We start from the raw sequence: 25098 nt of genomic DNA on the forward strand, positions 1-25098 counted from the left end.
TCCTCTTTCCAGAGCAAGGGGCTACGTGGTGAACGTGGCAGCCCCCACCACGTTGCCGTGGCCCTGTCTCGTCAATTCGGCGACCGGCACCCTCCGGTGAAACGATACTTGAATTGCTCCAGTCCAGCCAGGGTAGATCCATGTAGTAGTAGCCGCCAGGAAAGGCGAGGGCCGGGGAGGTAGGAAAGTTCTACCTCGAGGCAGCCCGAGGACTGCTCAGGAGCCCCTCAGCGACTCGACTGCTACCGGGATCCCATCCGCCTGTTGTGGGCTGGCTCAGTGTGTCCAAACTTGGAAGGAGCTGGGCTCTCTCCAGCGTTGGGTGATTGACTTGGTCACCACAAGCCGGAGCACTAGGACCCACCCCGCCTTGCTCCAGGAAGAAGGCGAGAAGGTCTGTTTGTGTTTGCCCTTTCGGTCCCTTTTCGCGTAAAGCCACTTCGGCCGTGCACGACACAGGCGCGATATGAAGGTCGAGTTTGCCCCGCTCAACATCCCCTTGTCGAGGAGAGCGCAAACCGCCGCTGTGTCTCAGTGGGTCTTCTCCTTTCTGCTGCTAGGTAATTGCTCTTTTTCCTCTCTTGAGGGTTGACTTTGGCGCACCTGCGTCCAGGTTTTACGACCGATCCTAATCTTGTTTGCTTGGAAGTAACTCAGAGTGAGTTCGGTGGGAAATGACTGTCCTCCCCCAGTAAATTGAGCCAAGCAGACCTTACTTAATAGTAAACGTATACTAATTGAGCCTAGTAGACCTTACTTAATAGTTAATGTGTATACTGTAATGTAATTCTACAGTTACTTGGCAGTACGCCTACTGAACTAACGTTTACTTCTGAGTAAACATGCATAGGATAGGATGGGGCTGGCTTCAGTCCTGGGGAAATGTGTGGCTGTGCATGTTGACTTGTAAGTAATGCTGCCTACACATAAAGCACATTTTCTCCCCCCAAAATCCCGGGAATTGTAGTTCCCAGGGTGCTGCGAATTAAGGATGCTGCGAATTGATGCTCTGTGAAGGGTAAACTACTAAATGAGGTTTAGCTGTGAATAAGGTTGCTTAGGGAGTAGGTCCTATTGAACAAAGTGAGACTTATTTCTGAGTAACTTGAATGGGCTGTGACTGTCAGCTTGCAATTCTCAACACATTCACTAGGAAATAAGCCTGGCTTGATGTTGGCTATCCCTGAATAAGGCAGCAAGCCTATTCACACGTGTTTGTGACTAAACCCCATTTAAGTCAGCTGGACTTACCTCCAAGTAAATGTGCATCAAATCAGACTGCACAAATGTGGAGACTGAAACCTACTTAATGGAATTTTATACATTGACAATGAGTTTTGGCTGCAGTCATCCAAAGTTTGTGGCTAATTAATATCCTAAGGGAACTAGCATTAAAGAGATAATGATAATGTGGTGGCTCTAGGAATCTAAGTAATTAGTTCTGGAAATAAATACTTAGATAGTACATACTTACCAAGGCTATAGGGGATGGTAATTCCTAACAGGAAAACTAATCTTGCAAGTTACAGTATGGAGATGCGAAGTCAAAATACCACTGAACGTATTGTATAAGTAGAATCTGATACAGCTATTTTGAACAGAAGGAGGAAAAAATAAATGTATGTGCACCATGATATACAGCTGCTTCATAACCCGTTTCCTACTCCTTAAACTTTCATGATGAATAGAAATGGCATTAAGGTTTGCCTGCTTCAAAAAACCTACAAAACAAGTATTTATTATTCCTTGCTACCTCTTCATTGAGATGGTATGTAGTCCAGCCTTTCCGGCCCTCCTTTATTCTGTAAAAAAAAATCAACATAACCATATCCAGCAGCCTGCTACTTTTAGTCACCTTATTATTTGTCTGAAGTGACCTTCTAAGACCTTCACTGCCATTTGTTACAACAAACTGAAGTCACAGCTTTCATTCTTTAACCAAGTCTTGCTTTGTCTATCATATGATCTTCCTCTTCTACCTTATAGGGGATTATTGATTTAGCTTGGCTGTATTTACAAGAGTAGTTTTGGCTTGTGAGTTACCTGCTGCACTGCAAGTATTTGTGTGAATTGGGCTGTGTCCAAAGAGCACTTCCTCCATAGATAGTTTTATGATGCACTACTAATGGCATTAGGGTAAGGGGGATTACTGAAAATAGCCATACCAACAAGCACAGGGTTTTATATACAACAACCAGAATGATACAAGTCCTTCTAGTTTCCTCTCTGCTGATTGGACCAACAAGGTTTGCACAGCTCACCTGTAATTTAGAATCATATAATCACAGAACAGTAGAGTTGGAAGGGTCCTGTATGGCCATTGAGTCCAATCTCCTGCTCAGTGCAGGAATCCAAGTTAAAGCATACCTGACAGATGGCTGTCCAGCTGCCTGTTGAATGTCTCCAGCATGGGAGAGCCCACCACCTCCCTAGGTAACAGGTGACTAGGTAATAATCTTACTAATATTCTGTTTCAAATCCTATAGGGATTGCTCCTTTTACACTAACAAGTTAAATGTTCTTTTGGTGCTCTACCCAAAGGATAAAATGATGCAATATTCAGCAACATGGCACTAAAATCCTCCTGGAAGCACTTCCTTTGATGTAAAATAAAACTTTTCCATAGCCACAATTTTGTGTTCTAAGCTGCACTGCACTTTTGGAAAGTCAGGGTTGAATTTAAATATAGTAAACTCAATGAAAAGCATGAACGAGAGAATAAACTTGGGTCACTCTTTCCCGTCTGAACATCAGAATTTTTATAGCTGTTGAAACGTTTCTTCCATTCTTTGAAGTCCCATTCCTCTCATGTTTTAAAAAATCCCAAAGAGTCTTGATGATGGTGGGGCTTTTTAGATACCATGAAATGTCAACAAGATACAATGAAAATGTTTTGTATGTCTGGGAAATTAAAAGAATTGTATGTGTACATTTTCTTTTGAGAAGCCACAATCTAAGCAACATGAGTTATGTCCAGCTATTCATTAAGCAATCCTAAATCAATTTACCTGGAAATAAGTTTTCATTGGTTTCAAAAATACTTCCAAGTGAATGTGTTTAGAATTACTACTATAGTTATAGAATAAGTGAGATCTAAATCATTATGCATAAAAAATAAATCCAATCTCAGCTAAGTGAGGTTACTGCTGTATTTGAAAGAATTGGATAGGAGCACCCTAAAATCAACTAATTAATATCTTTATTAAATGTGCCATAATCCCTCAGCAGCATATTAGTAAAGGCTGATTAACTCTTCATGCTCTGAACCACATCCTTCATGAAAGCGAGGCACTGGACATTTGGAGATCCAATGGGGAAAGCTCAAAGTATGACTTGGGATCAATCAGAATTTAACTGGACTGAAATAGAATCACAAGGGGAGCTTTGCTAAATGATTTTTTGTAGGGCAGAAATTAATCAAAATGGTAGTATTCACAAAAGTCTAAGGCATCCAGGGATTATGCCAATAATGTCCAAATTACTTTTATTGCTGTGGCTTACCTTATGAGGGTAACTCTGAGGGCAACTTTTCCATAGTATTAGTAATAAAATTCATGTCTCCAAATGTTCATAGTCTTAAGTGCTGTGCTGCTGCATACAATTGTATGGCACATCTCTCATCGATTTCAGGTAACTACTGAAGATGATGAACTAGGTATATGATTAGGGGTGGGCTTAAGACCAGCAATGTTGTAATTAGAACAGATTGTACACATCTACATTACCTTGTTTAGTTCTATACTTAATTTTGGTTCCTAACCTTTTCTTCAATTTCTCATTCAAACATCTTAATCACAGATTGAGAAACAAAGGCAGAGAACACTGGAGAGGGGAGAGGGGAGAGGGGAAAGTGGGGCTAAGGAAGGGTTTCTACAAACCTCAGCCTCTTCCCCTAAGAGGCAGACCTCAAAAGATGCTAAGGAAATTATTTCTTTACAGAAGCAGTCGATTTCATGCATGAAATTAGGAAAGAAATTGGAGTACATCTGTAAATAAATACATTTTTCAGTATGTTTCTCTCCTAATTTTTTTCTTTTTCTTTTGCCTGATGATTGCTGTTGTCCTTCTGCATTCATGGTTTTGATTCACTTTCTCTCTTCGCTTCCCCAGACATTCCTTATTAAATTTAAAAATAAAAAAGTAGTGATTCACTCCAAATAGGAATAGAACCATGAATGCTTTACTTTTCTTTCTGCACTCAAAACATTGATCAGTGTAACCCTATGCTCCAGTACAGGGCTGGGGGACCTCTGCCAAGAGTTCATGTTTGGCCCACAAAGCCATTTTCCCTAAACCATGCCCACCCATCCTACACCTGACATTGTAAGTGTGCTCCTGCACACCTTGTGCTGGGACGGGGAAAGATATTTCCATTGAAACTGCCACTAAAATGGATTTTCCCCTTCCATTTTTACAGTGGTTTCAGTGGACATCATTCCCCAGTGCTGCTCTGGAGGTTCAAAGAGCAGTGCGAGGCTGTTTGCAGAAGTACTTTCAAATAGACTTTTGCTGTGCTTTGAAGTCCCAACAACTGGCATAGTGACCAGTAGTACACTGGCAAATTCAGAAGTACAGGATCCCTTCATGATAATCACAGCCACACATATCCTTTTTGGTTACTGAGTTGAGAATGAGATCCTTGTTAATGCCTTCTCCCACAACAGCAGTCATCCCCAGGAGTAGATCAGCATGAAAGGGGTGTGTGTTAGCTGCTGAAAAGTCTTCTTAGTGGCAGACTCACCCCATTTCTCTCTGATGGGCTCCAGTCAGCAGGAGAAGACAATGAAGCATATTAGAAGACTCTTCTCAGTTATTAACACACTCCCCTTTCATGCTGTAGGATGCTGGAAACATTGGGACCCTGCTCCCAAAAAAGTAACGGGTCTAAGATCCCCTGAGACCCTGGACGACTCCACGCCTGAGTAACAGAAAGTGATAGACAGGTGGGCAATCCCACCCACTTGTCACATTTGGTCTGACATGATTGGGGAGCTAAGGATCTGTCCTGCCAGTCAGAAAAGGTTCCCCACTCCTGCTCTGCTGTAGTCCACAGCTCAACTGATTTCACCTGGACTTTTCCCAATAAGTGTGCATAGGCTTCCTGCTTGAGAGTGCCAGTGTTTCCTAGGGTATTTCATATTATCCAAATCTAAAACAATAACAGGTAAGACAGCATTTAGCTTGTAAGATGGACACAGCAGGATTAAACTGAGAAATCAGTTTTGAGTACAATGAATAAAAGCAGGATTCTTCTTAGGAAATTGGATCACTTAGAATGCAAGCATAAAATAAAAGGTTATCTTTATAAAAAGCTCTTAATCCTATGGCCAGGGAAGTCGAATTTTTGACTAGTTTGTGCCAAAGGCTATCCTCCAAGGCAGAAAAGACAACGATAACAGTTGTTCTCTTATTAATCATTTGTAAAGATCAAGTGCATGGTGTCATGAAGAAAGATAAATGTAACTGCCTGGAGCTCTGTGCAGATGAAATAATTCAAATCTTCTTTCGTTCCTGCTCTGCTCAGGATAGGATTTCTGAATATGGATGGGGCTTTACTGAGTGCAGACCTTTACAGATTTACTAATTATTTATACAGCATAATAAGTACAAGGGAATAAAATGTTGCAAATAATTAGTGAAAAGGAATTAATTGTTACCATAGTATGTCACTCAACTTGCCCAGTGGTGTAGGAGAGCAATGGGGGGTAGAAGTCCAGGACCCCTGTCAACAGAATGGGCAGGGGTTTCCCCAAACACAGTAAGGCTGGCTTATTTGAAGTGGAGTAATACACATTACCATCTAAAGAGGTGCCCCCCTGTAATGCCATTGTCTAAAATTGCCAGATTGCATGACTGAGCTTGCCTGCTTCTTTGACAGTGAGAGGAATTGACTTTCTGCCATCCCATGCAATGTCGTGGCAGTTTCTACACCATTCATTACTCATTATTAGAAGCTAGAGGCATAGCAGTGGACAAGTGTTTCTTGCATAATCCAATTAGTGAAATAATGTCTTGTTTGCAGAACACCCAGTGTGGATTTAGCAAAGAGGAGATAACTTGCTTCAGTACAGTGACTTTGTGTGGAGCTTTTCTACGATTTTTCCCCCTCTTTTATATGTTTGAACCCTAATAAAGTCACACCTATCTTTAGCTATCTGACTTCAGTTGGACTATTGAGATGAGAAGCTATACAAGTGAGCACAACATGCAGTCTGGAGGCCTTGAGCACTTGCAACAGGGAAGTCCTTGCTTTCACACATGTCTCAGCTCTATTCAGTTTGCAGATGAAAACGGAACTATTGTCTGAATGCCCACCCCATTCTCTTCATGGTAGACATTTCTGAAGGCAATGCACTGAAGCACAGGTGCAGTTACTGTCTTTGTGAAACGTGAACATAGCTAATCCCGCAATGGATCTTGTTGCCCTCATTATAGAATAGCTAAGTTATACAACCAATGGGCTTTGCAACAAAATATTGCAGTGAGGCGGGCTCCATGTTCAGGATTCTATTCACTCCTTTCTATTCCATGCCCTCCCCTCATGGCCACTGAGCACACCCAGCTCTCATAGGGCTGTTTGGGGGTCTTCCCCTGGGCTTTATTTCTGCAAATCTTGGGATTTCCCCGAGCCTCCCAATATCTTCCTCTTATGCATGGATGGTGTCATTTTGGTTACATAAGCAACAGCACTCACAGCCTGAACTTTGGCAACAGAGAAAATAATATATATTTATTACCTGGATCAACATTTATGGCAGGGATGGAAGAGAAGTTGGAGCACTTGTGTGAATTTGCACACTAATTTTGTTTTTCTTTTTTTAAAGAAATCCCCAAAATCTCTGCAAATGGAGACAATTATTTACTGGGGACAGAAAACAGGGTTTGTTTCTGATAGTACAGAGAGTACAAAGTTCATAAACATAGCAACATTACTGAGGATTTCACAGGGCTCTCATGTGGTGGTACGTCAGCTCAGCAGCAAGCAACAAACCCTGGTTCAGATGAAGGAATGACAAGATCCAGATTAGGAAGCACGTGTAGGCATACTGGGAACTCTTGAATTTCACACACACACACCACTTCCCTAGGCTGTACAAGCTGCTTGCTGTAGCAGCAGTACATCTAAAGTAGTTGTCTTTTTGCATTTATGATATTTATATGAGTATGGGATGCAAATACTTCTTCTGTACTCCATCACTGTCCCCAAGATCATGGCCATCTTTTTGGTTCCCTAACCCACAGCCCCCCAGATATCCTTCCATTGTCCATCCCACAGCACTGATGCCAAAGCCACAGAACTCTTCCTATCTCTGGACTGTGTGTGAGATGCTTTCCTTCAGCCTCATGTCCTCCTCACTGGCCATCATTGTATTGCCTATGACCCTATTTCCTTCAAGCTTCATTGTTTCCCCTTAGGGGAAAGCAAGGGTCGTAGAAGCACAAACATATCTTATGTTGAAAAAGGAACAATGGTTGGAGGCAGTATGTTTCTGAATACCAGTTGCTTGAAATTGCAAGAGGGTTTCCCATGGGCATCTGGTTGTTCACAGTGAGAACAGGACCCTGGGCTAGATGCCTGATCCAGCGGGCTCTTATGTTTTTAACAACAACTCTGCCAAAATCACAAAGAAATTGATGGCCTGTTCTCAGTTTCATTTGTGCTAGAGGTGAAACCTAGCAGAAGGATAACTTGGTGATTTGTTTTTAGTAAAAAGCCTGTGCCCTGGAATATGTGAGGGAAAGTGCCTCTGGGCATGGAAAGTACATACAGTCTCTATAGAAAAACTACAGCTTACCAATTCTCCCCATGATTCCTTACCATTCAAGAGAGCTAGAGGGCATATGGCATGCGTGTTACTCAGACAGGTGTCTTATTGAGCACCTCCCCAACCTTGCTTGTTAGTAAAAGGACCAGGGAACCCAGTCCTTCCCCACAAAATCACCCCCATCTCATTTCTAGTAGGGTCACACCCATCCCCCTCAGAGCAAATTGTTCCCATTCTCTCCCAAAGCCACCATTATAGGAGGGGGAATTGCACATGTTGAGAAAACCAGGGAAGATTTGTTCAGGACAGTGAGGACTAATCTGAAATTAAATGCAACAAGAGTGGTGGTTTAGTCTAGGCCAGCCTGGCTGGGGCTGATGGGAGTTGTAGTCCAAACAGTATGGAGGGTATCAGGTTGAGGACGGTAATACTCTTAGACTTGCACTGTGTTGACTTACAGGGTGTACCCTGATGACTGACCAATTTACTCTTTCAGGCTCCTAGGTTTGCTCTGACAGACACATATAGATTGACAGATTGAACTGCCTGTGTTAACTATGTGACCTTTCACCAAGAATCTGCTATTGTCCAAGGTTTATGCAGCTTGGCCACCAATTTGCTTTTAATTAAAGCCACTTAAGCTTTAATTAAAGAGATTAATATTTAATCTCTTGTGTTTATTTTTTTTTTAAGTCATGAACTCACTTGTTAACTTCGCTGACAAACCCAAACACAGAAAATCCAGTGGGTGTGTTTGTTTGAACCTTAGCGTTTCTTAGTTCATTTAGCTTCCAACCCTAAGAAGAGGAGGGTGGAGCTCTCCGGATCTGTCCTTGCTTGGAACTAAAACAAAGGTATAAGCTTTTGTTGCTATCTGGACTGTGGCAACCTTTGTCAATTCTTTGAATAGCCTTGTCAGGTACTAGTCATCACCTCTTTGTGTGACTTTCATACCTCAAGGTCATATTGATGATAAGCCGTGTGGAATCCTACCAAGGAGCTATAACTGTGGTAATTTTGTCAAGCCAAGTGATACTTTGTTGAATCTTTGTCATGTCAGGAGCTTGGTCGGCCACAAATTAAATACCTACTTCTTGCCTTTTAGAAGTTATTATAAAACTGAACTGCAGGGTACTTGCAATATAAGAACTTGTGACCAATTTCTTGATAAATCCATGGGAGAGGTAAAAGTTCATCACAACTCTGCTTTCCTCTGAAACGCTCTTGGCATGCCTTTGTTGTATACATGGATTATTGCGCAAACTCTGAAACTATTAAAGTTTGGCACCGGGCAAATCCTAATTTTTGTTCTCTCTTTTGAAAGTGTGTTAAGAAAGGCCTGACCCTCTTACCTACTGTCATGTCTTTCTCTCTTGCCATTCCTTTCTATCTCCTTTTCTCTTGCCAAAGAAATTCTAAATTATGTCTGATTATGCATTTGGGGTACAAGCTATATTACTCAAAACAAATGTATTTAATTTGGATAGTTTGCAAAATTGGCCATTTAAATATAATGGAATTTGGCTTAAAGATGATTTATTCTCAAGTTCCTTTCCCTTAAAACAGTGAATTCCTCCACATGTCTACTTTGAAATAAGTTCAGCTGATGTAAATAAGGCTTACTCCCAGGCAAGTGGGTATAGGATTGAAACCAATGGGACTTACTTCTGAGTAGACATGTATAGGATTGCACTGTTAGCTGCCTATTTTTCTGTAGCTCTTGTTTCCTGTATCTGCCATTGTTGCTTTAGCCCTAACACTAACAACACCCCCCAACATCTGCATGCTGACTGCAAACATCTGAAAATGGGCTTATACAGCTATACGTGTATGCGTGCTAGGATTAGGAGCACTGAATATTAGATCGTGAGTATGGTTAAATGCTTCCTTTTTGTTCCCCAAAGCAGACTATATAAATTATTGGCCAACTTCAGCTTGAAAATGTTGTGGAACTATAATAGATCTGAACCAAATATCCTAAGCAAAATTATCAGTGTTCATCATTTTAAATGATCCAAAGCAGGATGTTATGTCTCCTTGTTCTGATTTCTGGTTTTATCAGGCAGACTGGCTTGAATCCAAATCTGGGTGTTACAGATACAATTTCATGTCACATTACATGAGACAAACAAAATGAAGCAGAAGTCTTCAAAAGCACTAAATTAAATCCTCAAATATTTGATGAAGGATTTCAAAGGGTTTATATTGTTCATAAACAACAACAAAAGACAGTTTACTATCAGTTATGTTATTTGAATGCTTTCACCAGAGCTTGGAAGTTTACTTTTAAAAAGTAATAAATTCCAGTTACAGTTGCATGGCCCCCCAAAAGTAGTAATTACCATTACAATTACAATTGCTCTGAAAGTAACTGATTACTTTACTTTTGCTCAAAAGTAATTGCTACAATTATATTTTAGTTACTTTTTTTAAAAAAATTGCCTACAAGGTGCTGGCCTTGGCTGCTGCACATCTAAGTAGCCTAAAACAACATTAAAAATAAGCACACACACACACAAAGGGTAGCAGAATAATTTTTTTATCCATAAGATTAACATAATGGCATAACAGAATCTCACATCCCCTCACCCCACCCCCAGCAATGATGATACCCCATATTTTGTGTGTATATATATATATTGACTCCAGCTCTTTTCTCCTTCTACTCCTGTCAATTTTTAAACAATTGTTTTCTCTACCCTGTCTCGCTCTCCACCTCCTCCCTCGTCACCTCCTAAGCACCCATAGAGCATGAAGAACAATGCTGCACAGAAACCCAATTTGAAGCACATAATTTTTATTCACAAATCAGAGGAGCAGAAGACTTCCCCTGCTCCCCCCCCAAGTAATGTGCAAAAGTAATGCTGGAAACGTTACAATTACTCCTCAAAAGTAATGAAGTTACTACTCATTCTATTACCAACAAAATGTAATGAAGTTACCCGCTTGTTACTCAAAAAAGTATTGCATTACAAGTAATTCGTTACTTGTAACGAATTACTTCCAAGCTCTGGCTTTCACAATGGTTTTTTATTAATAATAAAAATGATTTATTATTGTTTGCTGCCCTGGACTCCTTCAGGAGGAAGGGTAGCATATCAACTGAAAATAATTTGTGTAGTGTGTGCGCGAGAGAGGGGGGGTAGTTTAGGCTTGGCAATACAATAGAAGGACTAGACCCAAAACCTCAATTGTTATCAACAGCGGAATGGTATGTTTGCTGGTGTGTGATTAGCTTCTGTTCAAATCATACCGCCTTTAAATATCATTATTGATTTGAATGAGTGTCCTCAAAAAACATACGTGTGTGTGCACTCACACACACTAGCCCTGCTTTCCTGACTGAAAAAGTCTTGCAAAATGTTTGGAACGTATTTGTTCTTGGGCTTTTTTGGACCTCCGAAGGAACAGAGTTCTAAGGTGATGGGAGGGACATTTGGAACACTTCTATATGTGCCCTCAGTGCTTGGACTTGGTACATGGAAAGAACCATCAAGAGGCTATTCTTGGCTAGCCATAGAGATCACTATGTGAAAGGAGAGGAAAATGGTTATGAGGCAAAATTGAGTTTTCTAATTTCAAGCATTTTGTGGGTTTTTTTGTTTTTGTTTTAGCACAATGCTGCTGCGGAATCTTCATGATCTTTCTGTTTGGAGATTACTGGTTTATCTCTGCTTTTTATGCACTCTGGCTCTACTTTGATTGGGAAACACCCCAAACTGGGGGAAGAAGATCCAAGTGGGTCAGAAACTGGACTGTGTGGAGGTACTTTAAAGAGTACTTTCCAATTCATGTGAGTAAAACTTTTCAGAATGAATTATGAAAATCAGTCAATAGAGCTAGCAACTTGGCTTAAATCTAGATTGGTCATATGGTTTGTCTCTGTTTCATTTGGCCCTCCCCCACTGATATATGTCCCAGAGCATAGCGGGGAAAGCTGATATAGTTTGTATCTAACTGGGACTCTACTTCTGTTTTGTTCTTTTATTATTCCTAGGCTGATGTTTTGCATGTTTGGACTTCAAATGTGGACAGACTATCACATAAACATGGCCATGTTTGGGCATTGCACTAAACAATAGCTAAGCGTGATGTGATGGTCTTAGGTAAGCCTTAGGCTTGCATACTCCCCTCCTCCAGTGTGAATACAATAAAGAATTTGGAAGCTTTCACTTCTGTTTTGCTTAACTGCAGCTTGTTGGGTATTCAAACCAACAAACTGTAGTTAAAGTTAACTATAGTTTGTTTGAAACAAGTTTGAACACAATGGGACTTTGTTCTGAGTAAACATGCTTAGCATTGGTCTATAAGATATGGAGCTGGGATGTCTGTATACCCTACAAATGCTATTTTCTTCTTTTATTTACATACCAAATTGAGGTTGCTTCCAGACAGCCTGTTTACTGAGCGTTAATTCTGATTTAGGTGCAGGGAGGTTGTGCACTATCACATCAAGCAATTGTTATCCCATACTTATCAATGCTGCCCTGGGCTCCTTCTAGGAGGAAGGGCGGGATATAAATTTAATAAAAAAAAAAAAATTCCTCATTACTTTCCTTGCTGCAAAAAAGGGGGAGTGGGTTTATTGTATAAAAGCACTAATCAACTTTAGTTATGCAATCTGAATTTGCTATATGCCATCAAATCCCACCTGAAAATAGCAACAATTTGGACGCACCTTGAGTGAACTTCTTAATGGGCATTTATTTCAGCTCATAAAAACGTCCGATTTGGATCCAAGTCAAAACTACCTCTTTGGATTTCATCCTCATGGTGTCCTTGTTGCTGGAGCTTTTGGAAACTTTTGCACAGAATACACCGGTTTTAAGAAGTTATTCCCTGGTCTGACTCCATACCTTCATATTTTGCCTGTCTGGTTCAGATTCCCTTTCTTCAGGGATTATATTATGTGTGCTGGTAAGTAAAGCTGGTTCCCCTTAGTAATTGCATCAGATGTGGTTTTTGTTTAAATATACTGTATAAAAATGTATGTATGTATTTTTTAAAAAATTCCATCCTGCCTGCTTTCCCAAAGGAACTCAATGAAGTTAACACATCACATAATAGCAGTATATGAGAACATAAGAAGAGCATGATGGATGAGGCCAGTGGCATGTCTAGTCCGGCATCCTGTTCTCATGTGTTTACCTATCCAAACAATTAACCACCCCCAAATTAAATCCAGTCACAAAATCAAAGTAAACATGAATAGTCTGTGTCTGTGTTAGAATTGCTTTTTAAGGTGTTTTAATGGGTTTTTTTTTAAAAAAAAGATGTTTGTAAAGATGTTTTGTTGTAATATGTTTTTAAAGGTGTTCTGTTTTGATATGTTTTAAAGTCTGTTTTTAAGATGTTTTACAGTGTTTTTAGTGTTGTGTTTGCCGCCCTGGGCTCCATCTGGGAAGAGGGGTAGGATATAAATGTAATAAATAATAATAATTATAAAAACTAAAATAAATGTCACAAAAATTCTGAATTACAGAGCAACTTTCAAAACATTACACTGAGCTAGCAAAAAGATTATTCAGCCAAAGTTTTGTGTTTTTTTAAACCAGGTTTTCACCAGCCACTTGAAGCAATGTAATAGTGGGGCCTGGCACACTTTCCTCACCTCTGAAAGTTAACTCTAGAACATAGCATTATGATCATAGCCCTATTCAAGTGTTTCCCTCACATGATGAACAATCAGGGTTCTGCATCATCGGGGGGAGCCTATGCACAAAGAATGGGCTCTCCTCTGCAGTTGTGCCCCCCCAGTGTGTGGGCAATGGTAATGAGGTTGTTGCAGATGAGGCTAGACGGTTCAGTCCCACTCTCCTGATTATCAATTGCATGGGGGGGAGCACCCAAACAGCTTATTGTTCTATCTAATTCAATAATAACAAAATGTGTGTCTTACAGTTTTATATGTTAAAACAGTAGTTGTAAGTTACAGAGCATATACAAGAAATAACTGGATATCAAATTCAAATGAAGTCACCATCTTGGTATATCTTTAAAAAGATGTAAGACCAGAACATTGAAATCTGGATGGAGTTTTATTAACTACTGCCAAATTATTAATAGCAGCTAAATGGCGTACTCTGATTATTCCAACAGAACATGAATGGGTTAAATATGGTATCTTGCCACAATAACAAAATTAATGGAAGGGGTATGCTTAGGGAAGATAGACAAAGAAATGAACAATCTGAGAATCAATGGTCCTCCTTTTTAAATGCATGAAATGAGAACATCAATTAGAATTTTTACCTTTTTTACTGCAGTCATACTCAATTAAATAATTTGATAATTTATATTATAGAAATTTAAATATGTAACAGTTTTTAAATCTATATATATTATTTATATTTGTACTTTATTACGTTAAAGGTATAATTTAAATGTTGGATGATTTAGAAATAAATTATAAATTAGTGAATATTAGATTGCAGTGTGTAATATGTGATTTGTATACTGTAGGTTTATAATAACATTTTAACTGCTGCTTTTAATTTCAGCAGAATGTTTTGTACTAAGGGAACTAATAGTTTTAAAATTCCACATAGCACAAATCAGTTAATTGGGTATTCTGCTATGTATTCATGCATGCATGCATACAAACACACTTTCAGGGCTGGTTTCAGCATCCAAGAAGAGTGTGTCTCATGTGCTGACCAATGAAGGAGGTGGAAATGTTGCAGTGATTGTAATTGGAGGAGCAGAAGAGTCTTTGGATGCCCGTCCTGGAAGCTTAACTCTTAGTATCCTCAAAAGGAAAGGGTTCATTAAGGTGGCTTTGAAACATGGGTAAGTTCCACATGGAGACCTCGCCCTTTAAGAATAAACTGATTCCATACAAGACATTAACTGGAAATCTGAAGAACTTGTCTCTGAATAGAGAAGGAATAGCTTGCTATCTGGAGTGTGTGTGATAAAGTATCTGCCTTTATTTTCTAAGTGGTAGCAAGCTTATTTTTCATACCAGTGGTTCTCTCCCACAACGGAGAACATTCTTATGGGGTTTTTTACACTTAAAGCAACCACTGTTTTTCTGGGATTCTCCAAACCAAATTCAAAAGTAGCTTGCTCAGCCTTGCCATAGAATACAAACAGAAAGTGTATTTTGCATTTTAGATTTGAGAGCAGACTTTTAGACAAAGTATAGTTTCTTTTCGGGTGTATTCTTCAACTTGTCATTGATGCAATCATAGGGCATTAGAGGTAGATTTATCCTGCACCATTCACACATCATTCTGCTTTATCAATTGTTCTATGATGCTTCCTCAACGTAACTGTATTATTGCCATCTGGAGGAGCACTCTTGCACTATAGCAAAACAAAAGTGGGACAACACCCCTTTCCCAGACATCTGTGATAGGAAAAGTTGCAAGATTTTAGCAGGAAACTATGGGACATGCACCAATTGGAAACGAAGCAGTATGGCCACCCCAAAAGTTTTACAGGCACAAAATGTATTGAAAGTGTTTTTGTGTATAACCACCCTGATAACTTCATGAGCACAAATCATAATTAATGCTCAATAAACAGGATGTCTGGAGGGGGCCTACACTTTCTGAAAGAAGGCTGGGATGTGAGTAGGGCTGGTGGAGATAATTCAGTTCTCATTTAAAGGCATACCCACCTAATTCATACTTTTTGAAACAATATGCAAACGAATACACAGCCAGCCTTCAGAATCTGCACTTCTCTGAATTTTGCATTGCAGTTCTCCAGTAATTTGTACAAAAATGCATGTACAGAGCTAAAGTGTGCATAAAAATGCATATACTAGCAAATGTAACATACAAAAATGAATTCTATTAGGGAAAATTGCTTTGCAAATATGTTATTAGGCGAAACTGCATACAAAAATGTGTACATTAAGAGATATTTGCACTAAATTGGTGAATTTTCACAAGGACATTTAAAATAAATCACACTGACATGGAAAAATGTGGAGAACTAAACTTAAGGTTGGGATGCTGAGAAACTGAGAGAAACTAAAATGGATAGATTCATTCATATCTATATGTGGCCAATAAACAAACAAATAAGACACTGATCAAGGTTAAATGAGCTGCATATTGGAGAAAATCTGTCCCTGCAAGCCTATAGATCAGCCTTTCCCAACCAGTGTGCCTCCAGATGTTGTTGGACCACAACTCCCATCAGCCTCAGCCAGCATTGCCAATGGTCAGGAAAGATGGGAATTGTGGTCCAACAACATCTGGAGGCACACTGGTTGGGAAAGGCTGCTATAGATACTTTAACAATCCTCTTTGGAGACAAATAACACATTGAAGCACACTTGGGAGTTCTAAGTTGAGACTAAGAAGAAACTGAGGTAAAAGTTGGGATAATTCTAAAGGGAGAGAATGAAGGAGACAGAAACTTGTTCCCTGACAGGATCCAGGGAAAGGAAACACTTGACAGATCTTCTGGCTGGTAAGGAGTAGTCATGGGCAGGAGTTATGAATTTTCACCTTCCTGGGGGTGAGGAAGCACTGTTGTCTGAAGAGGTACGGATGTTCCACTGTCATTATTATTTATAAAATCATTATTTATGAAGAGACGAAAACTATTAGGTGCTGCACAAAGGGACTGACACATCACATTACAGAACCAAAAGTGACTGGGAAAACTCCATCAATTGTAACAGAGCCCACCGACTGATAGTTCTTTTATTCTCTGGCCATTTCTAACACTTTTGCTAATTTATCCCCAATCTTCAGTTTGTATGTATAAAAAAATAAGGGAAGCAGTGTGGGCAGAGCTGTGAAATAGATGGTGCTTGTTACTGAAAAGCCAAACATGAATGTGTAGTGTTAAAGAGCAATGTGTAATGTTAAAGAGCAATTTGTCTACACAAAACTAAGAGCTTTTGAGTACATGAGTATGAAGCAACTTCCTATTTCCTAACTCTTTTTTTTGCTGTGTTTGTAATAGTTATTTGCAAACATGCTATTAGCTAACAGCAGTTCTATAGATCTTTCCCTTCCTGTGGGTATTGTTCCTGATTTCAAAACTTCTCTCATCCACTGTCCCTTCTAATCTGGTATCTGGGTAAAAGAGGCAACCAACATCTACAATTTTCTGATTGTGAAAAAATACTGTGCAATTTTTTTTGCCCTTTCCCAACTTAATTGATGTTGGCTGGGAAGGGGCAGTGGGTGTTTATGTGTCCTGTGTGTCCATGCAAGAGTGACCATGCAAGACTGTGGGGTGGCCACACTCACTTTTGGCCATATTCACCACTGGCATGTGGTCTCTGGAGGGTTGGCCAAGGATGTATGCAGCCCTTGGGCCAAAAAAGTCTAGCCACCTTTGATGTATGGCATCTGCTTAGTGTCAGGACTGAGGGAAGCTTGGGGAAGGGCCATAGCTCAGTGATAAAGCATCTTCATTGCACGTAGAAGATCCCAGGTTCAAAGTCTAGCATTTCCAGGTAGGACTGAGAATGTCCCCAGTCTATCCTGGAAAGCCACTGCCAGTCAGCGGAGACAATACTGAGCAAGATGGACCAATAGTCTGAGTCAGTATAAGGCAGCTTCCTATGTTCCTATGAGAAAGCACAGTCAGTTTTCAGAAAAGATGTGGACACTATGTTGAAGTGGTAAGGTTTTGGAGAAATACAGTTGTTAAGTTCAAAGTATTTGAAATGTGATCACTTTGTGAGTCACACAAGTGATTCATTATTTTCTGTGTACACATTTGATAGCTATGCCTTGGGAAGATTAAGTTTCCCACCAGCTTCCCCAGATATCCATGACCCAGCAGCATTTCATATAACTAATGTTTTATCTTCCATAATATTGAAATACAAGCACACTTGTATACAAACTTGCGTATCTATGGTGCTTGTGCTGAACATGTGGCTTAGGTAATTTCACTTATAATGGCTGGAATTCTTGGAAGAAGTTAGGCGTACCGACTATTTGGGGGAGAGTCCAAAAGGCTATGCTTTGCATCAGAAGGTCTCAGTTCCTATCCCTGGCACCTCTAAGTAAAGCTAGGAAAGATCCCTGCCTTGAAAACTGGAGAACCACTGCCAGTAAGTGTAGAATGTACTGAGCTTGATGGACCAGTGTTATCACTTGGTATAAGGTATCTTCCTATGATATTGGATGCAAGGAACCTGGCACACTTTTAAAAGCACTTCATGCTGTTATATATTAAAGCCACATCTTAATCTACCACCTTATAGGGGACTGCCAGTCACCGGAAGGCTGTACCCTCTGCCTCCCAGGAAGATCATAATGGCAAGGGGAAAACCAGGCTGGCTTCATCTATTGGCCAGAGAAGATGCAGCTGGAGGAAGCTTGTTCCCCCATCTCAGCCTGAAGGAACCCTCTGCTCCAACTGCCAGTTGCCTGGGACTGAAGAGGTTAAGGGAAGCACACTCTGGCTTCTGCCATCATCCCAGGGGACTAAGAGCTGCTGGGTTGCAAGTGTGGCAGGGAAACCTATCTTGCTAGGTCAGATGCTGCTGCTGAGACTGTAGCCTTATTCAGATGTTCCAGTTGTGAAGTGGCAGTACAAGCAGAAAAAAACTGCAGGGCCGTGCCTTTAGCCCCCCCCCCCAGTCATCACACAGTACATGCTGGCTTTTCTGCAATCTCGAGTAACGTCTGCCACAGGGATCCTTGTCTCCTCTCTGCACAATTAAGAAAAACCCTAACCTTTCGTGGTGCAGCCCCACTCTCCACAAGAAGAAAAGTCTCCCCACTGTAGAGGTTACACTAGAACATTAGAAAGAGCACCTCAGTGATGGGTGGGGCGAAAGGTGTGTAGCCTCACTCTGTCATCAAGAATTGGTATCTGAATATGTTTGCTTTCCTCTTCCTTTCTCCTTGTCCGTATAAGCTTGATGGACCAATTAAATGGTCTCATTAATTATGGGGCAGCTTCCCAAATTTCTGCACAATTCCCATTGTTTCCCATCATATTCAGGGCTACCTGCTGTGTCTTGGGCTAATATTGTATAAATGGAGGCTTAGTCATACTGCCTGTTGAGCCTTTCCTAGAAGCCAGTAGATGGCTACATGAATTTTTAAAAACGTCTATCTGGCACTTACAATGTAATTTTATGAACCTGGTGCATCTGAATGTTGCTATTTGTGCCAAAGGTCTTTTAGCTACCTTTAACTGGATATACTTGTCAAACCATTGATGTGAATGTGAACTACATCAGTGTGTGGCTAAAGCAGATCACACTGGATTAATTGGATTGTTGCTTTTTCTCTGACAGGGCTCAGCTAGTACCAGTGTTTTCTTTTGGTGAAAATGAGCTGTTCAAACAAATTGCAAACCCAAAAGGATCATTGCTCAGATCATTGCAAGAGAAACTGCAGAAGATTATGGGGTTTTCGTTGCCTCTGTTTCATGGCAGAGGGATCTTTCAGTATAGCTTTGGTGTGATGCCTTACAGGAAACCTATTCATACCATTGGTAAGTTCTTTTCACAGCTTTTGATCTCATGCATGCATACTTAATATACAAATCTATGGCAAGAAACACTAGCCACTTATCCTTTGCAAAGTGTTATTTCTACCTTCTGTGCACCATGCTCTGCTCCTTCTGTGGGGAAGGGCGGGATATAAATTTAATAATACCTACATAAATAAGGTTTGAAATAAACATCTGTTTTTTTCCTAATCTTTTGTTTGCTGGGTTTCCCTCTTTCTGTTCCCCCACTTTGGTGGTGTTGTGCTTACATGTAGCTCATAAAATTTGACATATTTGTCAGTGGTGAATAATCTGCATAACATACCTCAATGCATACCTTCGCCCACTATGTTATAAACCTAGTGTGGTGTGTTAACGTAAGAAGAGCCTTACTGGATCAGACCAAAGGCCTATTTATTTATTTATTTACTTATTGTTTCCATTTATATACTGGTTTTCATACTAGATTACAGGGTGGTTCAGAAGTACCATACAAAATAAACAAAACCAGCAAATAAAATAATACCTTAAAATCATCAAAGCTGTCTCATAACTTCAAAGCAGCAGCAAGACAATACATACTGGAGATTGCCTATCCAACAACTGGCCCAGTGTTTTGTTCTCACAGTGGGCAACTGTGATTATGCCTATGTGAAGCCCACAAGGAGGACATGAGTACACCACCACCCTCCCACAGTTGACCCCCAGCAATTGGTGTTTAGAGGTATACTGCCTCCAGTACTGGAGGTAGTATGTAGCCATTGATAGCCTCATCTTCCCTGAATTTGTCTAATCTTGTTAAAGTTGTCCAAGTTGGTGTGGTTGTTTATTATTTATTTACTGAATTTATATCCTGACCATCCTCCTGAAGGAGCCCAGTGCAGCAAACAAAGCAATTTAACAAGAAACATATACTAAAAACAGTTAAAACATTCCAAAATACATTTACAATTAAAAATATTTAAGCAACATTGTTTAAGATGTTGTAAAATACAGTTTACAATATTCTTTCCTCAGTAATCTTCGGGTTGCCAGGAACAGTTCCCTTCAGCTATCATAGGTGTAGAGTACAGGATAATAGACTTGGACCAGAGAGATTTTGGTTCAATCCTCACTCAACCAAGAAGCTCACTGGGTAATATTAAGTGATTGTAGATCCCATTATGTCTAATGTGTGATTATAGTTTCCATTATATTTCACTTGAATCCACAACACATGATAGTTATGAAGTTAAAATGGAATAATTGTATTTATTTATAAAAATAATTATAACTCACCCCCATACAGAATATCAGGGCAGCGTACAGCAACATTTAAAAGAGAGATGAAATACCATTAAAAACAATTCAGATGAGTCTGTATAGGTGAAAAGATTAAGGATTCTAAGCCACAATGTTGAAGATTTCCACCAACATTTTAGCTGGTGGACATGAAGCACTTGGACTATAATAATCTGAAATGGCTAACTTCAGGTATAAAAAGTATGAGCAAGTGTCCATGCACTGATGACAATGAAGACAGTAACAAGCAATAATAGTTTTAAATTTTATGGATTGATAAGCAGAACCAAAAGAGTATTTAGCAATTTGAAGAAAAGAGAGAGAGCCTTTGGGAGGGACTGAAGGTAGAGCCTGACACTGATTTTATGTCTTCTATGTTAAATTTTACCTTTGTAGTCCCTTTAGTACCATTCCCTATATATATGTATACATGTGTGTGTGTGTGTATGTGTGTATTGTATTTTATGGATTTTAATTTATTTTAATGTTTTTGTGATTTTACTGCTTACAGTTTTATTATGTACATGTCTGATTTTATTTTTGTAAGCCTCCCTGAGTACCCTATTATAGGGTAGAACGGTGGGATAGAAATATTTTAAATAAATAAAGGTGTAATATTAAGTAGGATATTTTTACCTCTTTTATCAGCACTTGTACTCTGTTCAGAAATTGGCTTTTGCATAACTCAGAGGTAGGTTGAGACCTACCACTGGGCATACAATACTCAGCCATGAGATAATACACTTTGTACACTCACCTGCTTTGCTTACATGAACTGGATAATGCTGCAGCCACAAATTCATAAATTTGTCCTTTAGGGATGAAAAAAGAATGGCTGTCCAAGGAATGGATGTTCCTCTTTTAAAAAATAAGAAAACATTTTTGTTCTTTGAATTCTGCCTTCCCCATCACCACAGAAGGCACTTTCTGTTAGACTCTTTAGTGCTAGGAAAACATTCAGTAGAAGTCCCATGCAAAAAGAAAAGAACGTTGGTCTTTAGCTAATGGGTCAGAGGAGTCCAGAGGGTATGACAAAGCTGCTTTGGGTGGGGATGATCCAATTAACCTGAGCAACCATTTAAAAATAATAAATTTGAGCCATCCTGTTGTCTAATAGGTCCCAGGACCCCTTCCAGAACCTCTCCCTGAACACCTGAATTCATGAACACCTTTCCATATTCATATGTCATCTAGAGTTAAAGGCCGTCCATCTAAAAAACATGACATAAAATACAAGAGCTATAGGAGCACAAAGCATGATATTAATAGCAAATCACCTCTGATGCTGCAGAGATTCTCTTTACTTAAGAGTCTGGATGAGTCCCTTCTCTGCCTCCCACCAATTTCAGGCAGAGACGTTCAACAGACTCCATCTTTTCATTTTCCTAATAATCCCCAAGCATGTCTCCTTGAAGAAGGATGCAAGTTGTACTCGTGTTTATTCATAATAATTTTAAAATAGCCACCTATAATCCCATGCTGTTTTGGTTATCTATCAAAACCAGGATGGATTTTTTTCCCATAAGACATTTGTATCAGAGCCCTACCCTATAAAGTTCCCTTAGCTGTCTCAGTGCAAACATGGAATAGCTTTTCCCCGCTTACAGTTTGGTAGTACAATCTAGTCACAGGGACTCTGCCATCTGGACAAGCCCCTGAAGATATGTGTAGGAAAAAGTAATATTAAAACTGGATCTTGCAGGACTTGAATAATGTGTTAATCAGGTTATACTTTTCACTTATTGTGTTCCTCTCTTCCTGTACTTTGCATAGTTTTCAAACTGCAGTCATCAAACAACAAGCTGTATTCTTGAGATTTTGTAAAACCATAATGTCAATAGTTTTTAGATGTAAACTGAATGATAAGATATATTCTGACCTCTTTCCCCATAAGTGAAGGGGAGAGGGAACTATAAAGTACTTCTGGCTCAGCCTTTGATTAAGAGGAGTACTCTTCTAAAAAGTGGTGTATTATACCACTTGATATAATATGATAGGCCACAAAATATGTTGAGAGGTTGATTTTCGTGTGTAAATACCAGTTACAGATCGTTTGGGCGGGGCGGAGGCAGAAGAGGCTAAAAAAGGAATGAATGCTAATTGCAATACACTAGAACCTATATGAATGAACGCATTTCTTTAGGCACTGTTTGATTTAAAGTCTTACTGACACAAGAGCCTTTTAGGGTGGAGTAGATTCCAGGTGCTGATTCAACCTGTTGTTGTATGAAAGTAATTTGAAAAAGAAAGAAAAAATCATTGGGAAATACAAACAGTGCATGGTGGATAAGATTGCTCTGGTCTTCTTTGAACAAAATAACTAACTTTTGGATACTGAAAAGTATACAATTTACGGTAGAGACACAGATCCCTACTCATAACTGTTAAACAAGAAACAGGAATAAGGTTAGTTGCCTTACTGGTCATTTTAGATTGTGAAGGCCTAGGTAAGTATAAGGATAATTTCAGTGTAATACTATGTTGTTTTGTATCCCTTTGCATCTATGCATATTCATAAATATATTCCATGCATATAATGGGTGGCTGCCTTTAGTATCCAAATTTTACAAACTAGTTCCAGGTTTATATAAAGAAACAGGTTGTTCAGATAGCAGCCTTTTCTTGATTGTAGATAGTGAATGAGCAAAATACCCCAATTTTACTAGTCTATAAAGTACTTTCAGTGCTTAATAGGCAATTACCTGTAATGCAAATTTTGATTTCTTTGGAAGTATTAAACTACAATGTTTTTAGAATTGCTTCCCTTGGGCAAAATAATCAGTCTTGCATTTGTGAGACAGCTTGGAAGTGCCATTCATTGGATTTTGACATTTCTCTTATGGGCCAACATGGCTACTTTTACTTTTTGTGTGACCATTCATTTTGTTTGTTTTCTCTTACAAATTTACATTGAAGTTCATACTTGCATGAAATAGTATTACAGGTAGCCACATTGTATAGATTCTTGGTTATCAGCTCCTGATGAAGCAGTGACATTGATTTCTCCAATATTCTCATGATGACAATAGTACTAGCTTTCATCCCTGGACGTCTGTGTTGTTTTGCAGTACCAAGATCACTTACAACCATTTTAAAAATGGATCCTATAAGGTAGCCAGGAAAATAACATTGTAAAGAATGTCCATGTGCTCCAATGTGAGTGGTACTGTAAAACCTGTGGGTGTTCAATCTGTCCACATTTGGCAAGATAACTTATGATGCTCTGCTAGTGCACGGAAGTTAAGAGTTTGGAGGTCCCTTGCAATTTATGAATGTTTTTAGATATTTGGATCATGTCTTTTATGGAGAATGAAAACAAACATAATAAACTATATATTTGAAGCTCGGGTTCCTTTGGCAGAAAGGTGGAATATAAATTGAATTAATGATAATGATGATATTATTAATAACAACAACAACCCTACAAATGGCAACCTAAAGCAAAACAGCTGAAGTTCTTGATTTTGGAACAGAGCATTGACACAGATGACTCTCATTGGATTGTTTTGTTTTGCAGTTGGGAGTCCTATTGCTGTGAAACAAAATCTGAATCCTACCGTTGAAGAAATTGATCAACTCCATCAGAAATATCTGCGAGACCTACAAGAGTTATTTGACAAAAATAAAGAAAAGTATGGGATACCAGAGCAGATGTCTCTCATGTTTACCTAAATGCAATAACAGGGAGAATTGGATTCAGAAGAGTTGCTTGCTGATGCAAAGCAACCTTTTACCTTGTCCCATCCTTCTCTCCAAAGACATATAAGAGTTACACTCTTCTTGTGTAACTGTGTGCAATATGAATTAAGAAAGGACTCATTTGTATCCAAGAATTCTTGATAATGCAATTTTGTTTTTGCAGTTTTTTGCAAAAATGTATAAATTTTTATTAAAAATGGACATGGAAGAAGAACAAGTAAAAGAGTGTATGGTTAAGTGGGCAAAAATTTTTGGTTATAATATACAAATGGATCAATGGGAAAATATGTGGAAAAAAGGTTTGAAATTTACATTATGCTATAATCTTAAAGAAAATTTTTATAAAATGATGTATCGTTGGTATATGACTCCAGAAAAGTTGTCAAAAATGTATAGTAAGGTTTCTAATGTATGTTGGAAATGTAAACAACAAGAAGGATCTTTTTATCATATGTGGTGGTTGTGTAAACAGGCAAAATTATTTTGGGCACAGATAGGTAGGATGATGCAAAAAATCTTAAAGATAAATATTCAGTCAAAACCAGAATTTTTTTTATTGGGTTTTATGGATAAACAAAAGGAAAAGAAATATGGAAGAATAATATTATATATGATCACGGCAGCAAGATTACTATATGCACAAAAGTGGAAAATGGAATCGATACCAACAATGGAAGAATGGCTATTGAAATTAATGGACTTAGTTGAGATAGACAAATTGACATGTCTTATTAGAGAAAAAACGACAGATACATTTCTTAAGGAATGGAAGCCTCTTTTGGACTTTTTGCTGAAAGAAAAAAATGAAATGATGATAATGGGATTTGACGATTAATTAAGATAGACTTTGGAAAAAAGTGAATTTCGTATGTTCTAGGAGACAGGTTTGATATATATTATATACTTATAGCTGATCTGTAACAAA

At 39.1% G+C, this 25098-nt stretch overlaps 1 protein-coding gene across 1 annotated transcript; it reads left to right on the top strand.

Moving 5' to 3' along the window:
• On the top strand, positions 1-25098 carry MOGAT1 (monoacylglycerol O-acyltransferase 1). Its single transcript, XM_061636786.1, has 6 exons — positions 1-560; positions 11381-11559; positions 12479-12683; positions 14381-14555; positions 18997-19196; positions 23992-25098. Exons 1-6 carry the CDS (start codon positions 467-469, stop codon positions 24144-24146), a joined length of 1008 nt encoding a protein of 335 aa, XP_061492770.1. The 5' UTR covers positions 1-466; the 3' UTR covers positions 24147-25098.

This window comes from Rhineura floridana, chromosome 7 (assembly GCF_030035675.1).
Source record: "Rhineura floridana isolate rRhiFlo1 chromosome 7, rRhiFlo1.hap2, whole genome shotgun sequence".
Taxonomy (NCBI): domain Eukaryota; kingdom Metazoa; phylum Chordata; class Lepidosauria; order Squamata; family Rhineuridae; genus Rhineura; species Rhineura floridana.